This window comes from Prinia subflava, chromosome 32, assembly GCF_021018805.1.
Source record: "Prinia subflava isolate CZ2003 ecotype Zambia chromosome 32, Cam_Psub_1.2, whole genome shotgun sequence".
NCBI classification, from domain to species: domain Eukaryota; kingdom Metazoa; phylum Chordata; class Aves; order Passeriformes; family Cisticolidae; genus Prinia; species Prinia subflava.
This window is the reverse complement of record NC_086278.1, coordinates 1118546-1127357: the sequence shown is the minus strand read 5'-3', so window position 1 is coordinate 1127357 and position 8812 is coordinate 1118546. Positions and strand designations below refer to the sequence as shown.

At 61.2% G+C, this 8812-nt stretch overlaps 3 protein-coding genes across 3 annotated transcripts in view; 2 read left to right on the top strand and 1 right to left on the bottom strand.

The window, feature by feature from the left end:
• The window catches only part of LOC134562999 (uncharacterized), a 6945-nt gene extending 6758 nt beyond the window's left edge, over window positions 1-187 (top strand). The window contains exon 4 of the mRNA XM_063420712.1: window positions 4-187. The gene's annotated coding sequence lies outside the window, so the exon portion shown is untranslated. The remainder of the gene's footprint in view (window positions 1-3) is intronic.
• Window positions 188-1303: 1116 nt separating this feature from the next.
• MOB1A (MOB kinase activator 1A) lies at window positions 1304-5991 on the top strand. Its single transcript, XM_063420723.1, has 6 exons — window positions 1304-1832; window positions 2237-2403; window positions 3141-3234; window positions 4663-4796; window positions 4873-5036; window positions 5418-5991. Exons 1-6 carry the CDS (start codon window positions 1819-1821, stop codon window positions 5493-5495), a joined length of 651 nt encoding a protein of 216 aa, XP_063276793.1. The 5' UTR covers window positions 1304-1818; the 3' UTR covers window positions 5496-5991.
• Window positions 5992-6051: 60 nt separating this feature from the next.
• On the bottom strand, window positions 6052-8390 carry BOLA3 (bolA family member 3). The gene is made up of 4 exons (XM_063420724.1): window positions 8269-8390; window positions 7432-7555; window positions 7202-7290; window positions 6052-6172 (listed from the first exon to the last, which is right to left on the bottom strand). The coding sequence occupies exons 1-4, from the start codon at window positions 8296-8298 to the stop codon at window positions 6107-6109; spliced, it is 309 nt and encodes a 102-aa protein (XP_063276794.1). The 5' UTR covers window positions 8299-8390; the 3' UTR covers window positions 6052-6106.
• Between the last annotated feature and the right edge of the window lie 422 nt (window positions 8391-8812).

Genomic DNA, 8812 nt, shown 5'->3' with positions numbered 1-8812 from the left:
CAGGGCGAGGAGCACAGGCCAGGCAGAGACTCCATCCCTGTCTCAGCCAGGGATTTTCCATGGTTCAATTATTCCGTGGCTTTAGAGGCACAGGGACATCTTCCTCCCGAGTGCCGCCCAAATGTCCCCAGTGTGAGACAGAGGGAGACCCCTGGAGCGTCTCCCAGGCTCCAGCCAAAATAAAATTGATGAGATTCTGGCAATGCACAACAGGCTTGGTGTGATTATTTATTCAAGTGTGGACAAGGTCAAATATAGGTTTTGTTTAACGGTAAATATCAGGCAGAGGGAGAGGGTGGGGGCAGCAAGAGAGCGGCAGAGATGAAGCAGGGAAGCCCAGGGAGGATGGTGAGCACAGCCCTGGGCTTGGCTTATATAGGCAGCCCGAGCTCCGCCCCCCCTTGGGCGGCAGCCAATGGGAACCGAGTGACAGCAATGAGGGGCGGTGCCAGAGCGAGACAGAGCGCCGTGATTGGCCCAGAAGGTTTGGGGGGCGGGGCCGGGCGCAGCTGGCCCGGGCCCCGGGAAACGCCCGCCCGGCTCCGGGACACGGCCGGGGCAGCTCCGCCCTGCCCGGCCCGGGGGCGGCCCCGGGGGTGTCCGTCCTTCCCCCTAAGGCTCGGCGCTCCAGGGAACCTGGCTGGGTCTCCCCACATCCCGCCGCCATCCGGGATCGGGCGCAGAGGGGCCGGCGCCGTTCCCACCGCCCTTCCAGCCACACAGCCCCGCGTAGTGCTGCAGAACCGCGGGGCGCTGTCTCCCTTGTCCTCGCCCCGGGGGATGCTCCGGCCGGTGTCCGCCACCCTTGCCCTAGGGTAGGCCCGTGGGCCGTGCTGTCTCCGTTGTCCTCGACTCGGGGGGATGCTCCGGCAGGTGTCAGCCGTTGTCTACGTCCATTCCTGTCTCCGTTGTCCCCGCCCTGGGGGATGCTATGTCGCCGTCCGTCGTCCTCGTCCCCCGAGGGGGACGCTTGCCCTGGTGTCCATCCGCCTCACCCCGGGGGTGTGTCCCTCGGTGTCACCGTCGCCTCGGGGGATGCGCGTCGGTGTCCGTGGGATGCTAGCCCTGGTGTCAGTCTTCGTGTGCCGGTGCCCAGGCGCACGGGGAGGGCTCTCGGGGGATCCCTGCCCCATTCTTTGGGTTCCCCGGCGCACGGGGAGGGGTGTCTGGGTGTCCCAGCCCCATTTCTGGGGGTCCCAGTCCCCCATTTTGCGCTGCTCGGGCTCATTTCTTTCCCTGCCCTCACGTAGGCGTGGCCATCGCCTCAGGGCTCAGGGAGGGGCCACGCCCCTCAGCGCGATTCCCGCCCATTTCCTGGAGATCTCGCGATAGTTGGTGGCGCGGGCGCGTCCCGCCAGGAGCTGCCGCCGCTCCCTCAGCGCAGCCCGGCCCGGCTCGGCTCGGCTCGGCCCGGCTCGGCTCGGCTCGGCTCGGCTCGGCTCGGCTCGGCTCGGCTCGGCTCGGCTCGATCCGCTCCCTCTGCTCGGCCCCGCTTCCCTCAGCCCTTCCCGCTCCCTCATCCCGGCCCCGCTCCCTCAGCCCTTCCCGCTCCCTCAGCCCTTCCTGCTCCCTCAGCCCGGCCCCGCTCCCTCAGCCCGTTCCCTCAGCCCTCTCCGCTCCCACATCCCGGCTCCTCTTCCTTCCGCCCGCTTCCTCAGCCCTTCCCGGTCCCTCTCCCCTTCTCTCTCCCTCAACACATTTCCGATCCCCTCAGTCCCTTCCCGCTTCCCCCAGCTCTTCTCGCTCCCTCAGTCCCTTCGCGCTCCTCTCATCCCGTTCCAGCTCCTCTCATCCTCAGCCCGCCTGCTCCGTCTCACCATGAGCTTCCTCTTGTGAGTGCAAAGAATCCTCGGGAGTGCACGAGGAGGGGCGTCCTCAGCTGTGGGGAGACTGACAGGACCAGAGGAAATGTTGCCTCAAGTTGCACCAGGGGAGGTTTAGATTGGATTTGAGGGGGAATTTCTTTGCTGCCAGGCTGGGAAAGGCTGCCCAGGGCGGCGGTGCAGTGCCCATCCCTGGCAGTGTCCCAAGCACGGGTGGAGCGGTGCCCGTGGGTGCTGCACTGGCCTCAATGACCCTGGGCATCTCTTTGGATGATCTTGGGCATCTCTTTGGATGATCTTGGGCATCTCTTTGGATTATCTTTGGGATCTTTTTGGATGATCTTGGGGATCTTTTCCAACCTTAGCCATTCGATGCTTGTGTGGCAAACTGGAAATGCTTCTCCCCTTCTCAGTGGGAGCCGGTCCTCGAAAACGTTCAAGCCAAAGAAGAACATTCCAGAAGGATCCCACCAGTACGAGCTCCTCAAGCACGCCGAGGCCACGCTGGGCAGCGGCAACCTGCGGCAGGCCGTGATGCTGCCCGAGGGGGAGGACCTCAACGAGTGGATTGCTGTGAACAGTGAGTCCTCTGGGAAAGCCCCAAAAGCCCGGGGTTTGTCCTCAAACAAACCCCTGAATTCCCCGGGCTGGGCTAGCTGAGGTGGGATAAAAGCAGGGCCCGTGTCAGGGGGGTGTTGTTGTGCAAGGAGGAAGAGCCAAAGCTGCCCCAAAGCTGCACTGTTGTGGTTTGGAGGGGATTTTTTAGCAGTTCAGGCTCACGGAGGGGTTTTGGTTTGTGGGTGGTTCTTTTTGGAGTTAGACTGTAAAAGCTGCGGCAGCAATGATGCAGGGAGAAAGTGGAGATCTGTTTCCACAATTGTGGAGTTTGTTTTTTTGTTTTCTGTTTTCAAATCCAATGTGGTTTGAGGAGCTGCTCTCCCTGGCCTTGACCTTTGCTTCTTTGGAGGTTAGAGAGGGAGATAAAGTCATTTTAAGTAAGGAATGTGGAGATTCAGGCCAGGAGTGCTCAGCCTGAGCAAGGTCTCTCCTGTATTACCAAATCCAAGAGGTTTTTGGGGAGCCTGGAAACTAAATTACTTCCTGCATGAAATGCTAAGTGGAGCTCCGGGTGAAAAATGGGCAAAACAATCCAAATTCCTGGCTGGCCAAAATATCTGGAGGTCAGGTGAGGCTTGAGGGAAGGGTTTGGTTTTGGCCAGGCTTTTATGGGACGTGGGTGCTGTGACAGGAGGCACCCAGGGGTGCTGCAGCCTGGCCGTGCTCACAGCTGCCTCAGCACAAGGTTTTCCTTTGCAGCCGTGGATTTCTTCAACCAGATCAACATGTTGTACGGGACCATCACGGAGTTCTGCAGCGAGAGCAGCTGCCCTGTCATGTCTGCAGGGCCCAGGTGAGGGCAGGGACGGGGACAGGGGCAGGGGCAGGGACAGGGACAGGGGCAGGGACAGGGGCAGGGATAATGGGACGTGTCCGGGTGGGATGGAGGTGCCCCGTTCTGCTCCTCTGGTGGCATTTCTGGTCACAGCAGCTGGGTGTGTCTTTTCCTCATCTTTCCCTGTGTTTGGAGGGTGGTGAGATTGAGCCTGCTCTTGCTGTCTGAGGGAATCATGGAATGGTTTGGTTTGGAAGAGACCTTAAATCCCATCCAGTCCCACGGGCAGGGCACTTTTCCACTTTCCACTGTCCCAGCCTGCTCCAATCCCCATCCAAGCTGGCCTGGGACACTTCCAGAGATGTGGTGGATTTTCAGTAGGCATATTTAATCAGCTTAAATTTCATTTTAATAATTTAAATGTAATAATTGAATTTTAATCATTGAATTTTAATTGTATAATGTGACGGCACTGCTCTGCAGGAGAAGGCCGGGGCCTGGGGGGAGGTGGAAAGAGGAGAGTGAACCCTTTTGGGGCTCCAGGTTGAATTCCTGCAGGGATGCCCAGGGTCAGTTCTGTGCAAAGCCACAGCTGAGCTCCCCTTGGGGAGGCTGCCAAGGCTCAGTTTGTGAGCCCAGCACCCAAGGGTGCCGTGGAGCCTCCTGCGCTGCTCTCCCTGCCCCCAGATCTGCTCTGCCAGTTCCTGCCTCTATTTCTGGGGCCGTTTCCTGTCACAGCTTCCTGCTCAAGTTGTGGTGAAAAACAGAGAGGGTTTTGCTGCTTTCCAGGGATCTTGTGGAACACCTCAGAGGAGAGGGGACTGTGTTGTTGTGGGGTGATCCCAGCGCCTGCCCTGGGCTCCAGAGGCTCCAAAAGCCTTGGGCTCATGTCCAGCTCGTGTGACCCAAATTCCTGGATCTGAAAGCCACAGAGGGGGATTAAGGGTGATGGCCCCAGTGCTCCTGTGGTCCATTTTGGGCTTGTTTTAAGGAAATGATGATGTCAGAGGAGGGTGCCACAGAGCTGAGGGACATTTTTAACATCTCAGGGGCAGCACCGGTCTCTGGGAGCTGGGACAGGAGCCGATGGAATGGCTGGAGCCGTTCCAGGGGAATTTGGGATGGAGATCAGGGCAAGGTTCTTCCCCCAGGGAACGGGCACGGCCCCGAGGCTGCCAGAGCTCCAGGGGCAGTTGGACACCGCTCCAGGGCCTGCCTGGGGTGTGTGCAGGGCCAGGGCTGGATTGATGATCCCAGCAGATCAGGATATTCCACAATCTGGGAATTCTGAGGCTGAAACCAGAGGGGTCAGAAACCCAGACAGGCCAAGCTCTGCTGTGCTCAGCCCTCAGGGGCTCGGGTGTTGCTCCTGGGATCAGGAGGGGGTCCCAGGGCCCCAAATCCCATTTTTCCTGTGGGAGCCAGGGCTGAATCCCCTCCCCACAGGTACGAGTACCACTGGGCCGACGGCACCAACATCAAGAAGCCCATCAAGTGCTCAGCACCCAAATACATCGATTACCTGATGACGTGGGTGCAGGACCAGCTGGATGACGAGACCCTCTTCCCCTCCAAGATCGGTGGGTGCAGCTGCAGGCCCTGGCACGGCCCCTCCTGCCTGGGCCACCCCTGACCCCTGCCTGCCCCTGCTTCCAGGCGTGCCCTTTCCCAAGAACTTCATGTCGGTGGCCAAGACCATCCTGAAGCGGCTGTTCCGCGTCTACGCCCACATCTACCACCAGCACTTCGACTCGGTGATGCGGCTGCAGGAGGAGGCTCACCTCAACACCTCCTTCAAGCACTTCATCTTCTTTGTGCAGGTGAGTCAGGAGGGGTTTCACCTTCCCTCTTGGCTTTTGAAGGGTTTGGATTGAAATCCCAAAGATCTGTGGTGGTGACATCCAGCTCCTCCCTCATACCCAACCGAGCCCTTTGTGGTGTTGGGCTTTTGTGGGGTTTTTTAGAATTGGAGAATTCAGAGGATTTATAGCTCAGGAATTGACCTGGAAGGAGCAGCACCAGCAGCTTTTTTTACTTTCCAAGCCCGTTCTGTGCACAGCAATGTGGCAGAAGTTTTGCTGGCCCAAAACTGGATTTCCCCAAGGAACAGGAGCGGTGCTGGTCCCAGAGCTGGCCCAGCACGTGCAGGGTGACACTTCCTGCATCTCCCTTCCCTTCTCGTGTCTCCTTTTCCCCTGCAGGAGTTCAGCCTGATCGACAGGCGGGAGCTGGCTCCTCTGCACGAGCTGATTGAGAAGTTGGGCTCCAAGGACAGATAAAACCCCCCGGGAGGACCCTTCTGGCTGCTCCTTTCCTGCTTCTCCTTCAGCCGCCTCTGTGCTTGGCTCCAGTGACTGGGCAGCACCGAGGGACCCCAGTGCTGCTGTGCAGCCCCTGCTGGGCTCTCCCTGCCGTGGCTGGGCAGGGCTGGAGCAGGTTCTGTCCTGCTCTGCACATTCCAGGGCTGCCCGGCCGCTTTCTGCTCCCACAGCTCCTCTCTGGACTCTCCAGCCTGAGAGCACGCCCGGAGCGGCTCCGCTCATTTCTGGAACTGCTTTTTTTTTTTTTTAGTTTGTTTTTTTGGATAAAAGAGGTGCACTTTGGCCCTGAGCCTTAAGCTCCCCGTGGTGGCAGCAGTGGGGGGTGAGGAGGAGAAGTGCCTGGCCCCAGGGGGGGCTGTCCCTACCCCTGGGCGGGAGGAGCAGCTCTGGGATGTCCCACGGGTCCCCCCTGTGTGGCAAAGGCAATAAAGTTTCTTCCTGCTCTTCTCTCAAAGAGGGGCTTCTCCTCTCCTTTCCCCTCCCACGGGGCCCTGATTGAACACACAGCTCTGGGTGGAATTTACATCCAGGGCCCCTCCTGGAGCACTTTATTGGTGCTGGGAGCAGCCTCAGGCCTTGGGGGCCGAGGTGAAGATGCGCAGGCCGTGCATGTGCTTGATCTCCTCGCTCAGGGCCTGCAAGGCAAGCGCAGCTCTCAGGGGCAGCTCTGGGCTGGGTGAGCCCCTCAGCCCCGCGAGTTTGGAGGTGCTGGGATCAGATAAAAAGTGTGGCCCCCGTGCAGGATCACACAGAATCCCTGGTGCTGTCACGCTCCTGGTGCTGCGTGTGCACAAACCAAACCCTGAGGGGCTTTTCCACAAAATCCCAATGGTTTGGGAACAACACCCCGTTGATGTTCTGCCTCCAGAGGGTGATCCCACACTGACCAGGCTCCCCAGGGAATGGGCACGGCCCCAGAGCTCCAGGAAGGTCTGGACAGTGCTCCCAGGGTGGGGTTTTGGGGTGTCTGTGCAGAGCCAGGAGCTGGATTGATGGGTCCCTCACACCCATTCCAGCTGCTCCTGTTCCCTCTCTCCCATTCCAACTGTGAGCCCTGCTCGCATTCCCCCTCGCCCATTTGAGCTGTGAGCCCTGCTCCCGTTCCCTCTCTCCTGCTCCCTCTCTCCTATTCCAGCTGTGAGCCCTGCTCCTGTTCCCTGTCTCCCATTCCCTCTCTCCCATTCCCTGTCTTCATTCCCTCTCCTGTTCCGTCTCCCATTCCCTCTCTCCCGTTCTCTCACACCCATTCCAGCTGTGAGCTGCTCCCATTCCCTCTCTCATTCCAGCTGTGAGCCCTGCTCATGTTCCCCCTTGCTCATTCCAACTGTGAGCCCTGCTCCCGTTCCCGCTCTCCCGTTCCCTCTCCCGTTCCCTCTCTCCCGTTCCCTCTCCCGTTCCCTCTCTCCCGTTCCCTCTCCCATTCCCTCTCTCCCGTTCCCTCTCTCCCGTTCCCCCTCTCCCGTTCCCTCTCTCCCATTCCCTGTCTCCCATTCCGGCTGTGAGCCCTGCTCCAGTTCTCTCTCTCCCATTCCCTCTCTCCTGCTCCCTCTCTCCCATTCCAGCTGTGAGCCCTGCTCCCGTTCCCTCTCCCATTCCCTCTCCCATTCCCCCTCTCCCGTTCCCTCTCTCCTGCCCCTGCCCCAGGGCAGCCCCAGCCCCTGGACCTGGTTCACCATCTGGTGCTGCTGCACCGTGCGCTTCTCGCGGAACTCCTCTGACTCGATGTGGATTTCGTACATGGCGCCGCAGCCTCCTGAGGAATCACAGTCCAAGCCTGAACCCACGGCAGGCACCTCCAGGGGTCCCCGCAGCCCAGGGGCGGCCGGAGAATGACTCCGTTCCCCCCCTGCAAACCCCGGGGGTGGTTTAGGACAATAAAGAGCTTTTCCTGTACCTGAGATATCCACGACCTTGATGGCCGAGGCCCGCGGGAACTTCTCCCGCAGCACCCGCGCCAGGCGCGACTCCCCGTCCGTCTGAGAGGCGAAGCTGCGCCAGGAGCGGCAGCGCAGCAAGAGCTGGGGAGGGAAACTGCCCTGAGACACCCGGGGGACCCCAAAAACACACACGGGGCTGGGGAAGGGAAGGGAAGGGAAGGGAAGGGAAGGGAAGGGAAGGGAAGGGAAGGGAAGGGAAGGGAAGGGAAGGGAAGGGAAGGGAAGGGAAGGGAAGGGAAGGGAAGGGGAAAGGGAAGGGGAAGGGGAAAGGGAAGGGAAGGGAAGGGGAAAGGGAAGGGAAGGGAAGGGAAGGGGGAGGGGAAAGGGAAAGGAAGGGGAAAGGGAAAAGAAGGGAAGGGGAAAGGGAACGGGAAGGGAAAAGGAAGGGGAAAGGGAAAGGAAGGGAAGGGGAAAGGGAACGGGACAGCTGCCAGCACTGGAGGAGGGCACCAGAAGCTGGGGAAAAGCGGGAGACGGGGGTGAACTGGGAGAAGGAGGGAAAGAAACGGGAGCTGCCTTTCCCCAGCACCGGGGGGAGGGGAGGAGGAGGCGCCTTCCCTGGCACAGCGGCTGCCAGGGCGGGTACGGGGCTGAGGCGGAACTCCCCCCACACCGGGCTCCGGGGAGGGGTCACTCTCTGTGAGGGGCCGGCGGGCTCACCGTGAGGGGGCGCGGGCCGCGCTTACCGGGGGGACACAGGGAGGGGACGGGCCGGGAGGGGGGCCCGGGCAGAGGGAGGGACGCGGGGACAAGGCCGGAGGGACACACGGACACAGGGACTGACGGACACTCACCGGGCCCCGGCCCAGCCCCGCCGCCGCCATCCCGGGGCGCGCGCCGGGGTCACCTCCGGCTCAGCCAATCAGCGCGCTCAGATCGCGGCAGGGGGCGGGGCCAGCGCTGCGCCGCCCGAGCGCCCCCTGGCGGCTCGGAGGACCCTGGAGTGGCACCGACGCCCCCCGCGAGGGGTCCCCTCCTGTCCCCCAAAAAGGCTCATCCTGACCCCACAAAGAGCTTCACCCTGACCCCACACAGGGCTCACCCTGACCCCACAAAGAGCTTCACCCTGACCCCACACAGGGCTCACCCTGACCCCACAAAGGGCCTTACCCTGACCCCACAGAGGGCTCACCCTGACCCCACAAAGGGCCTTACCCTGACCCCACAGAGGGCTCACCCTGACCCCACAAAGGGCCTTACCCTGACCCCACACAGGGCTCACCCTGACCCCACAAAGGGCCTTACCCTGACCCCACAGAGGGCTCACCCTGACCCCATAAAGGGCCTTACCCTGACCCCACACAGGGCTCACCCTGACCCCACAGAGGGCCTTACCCT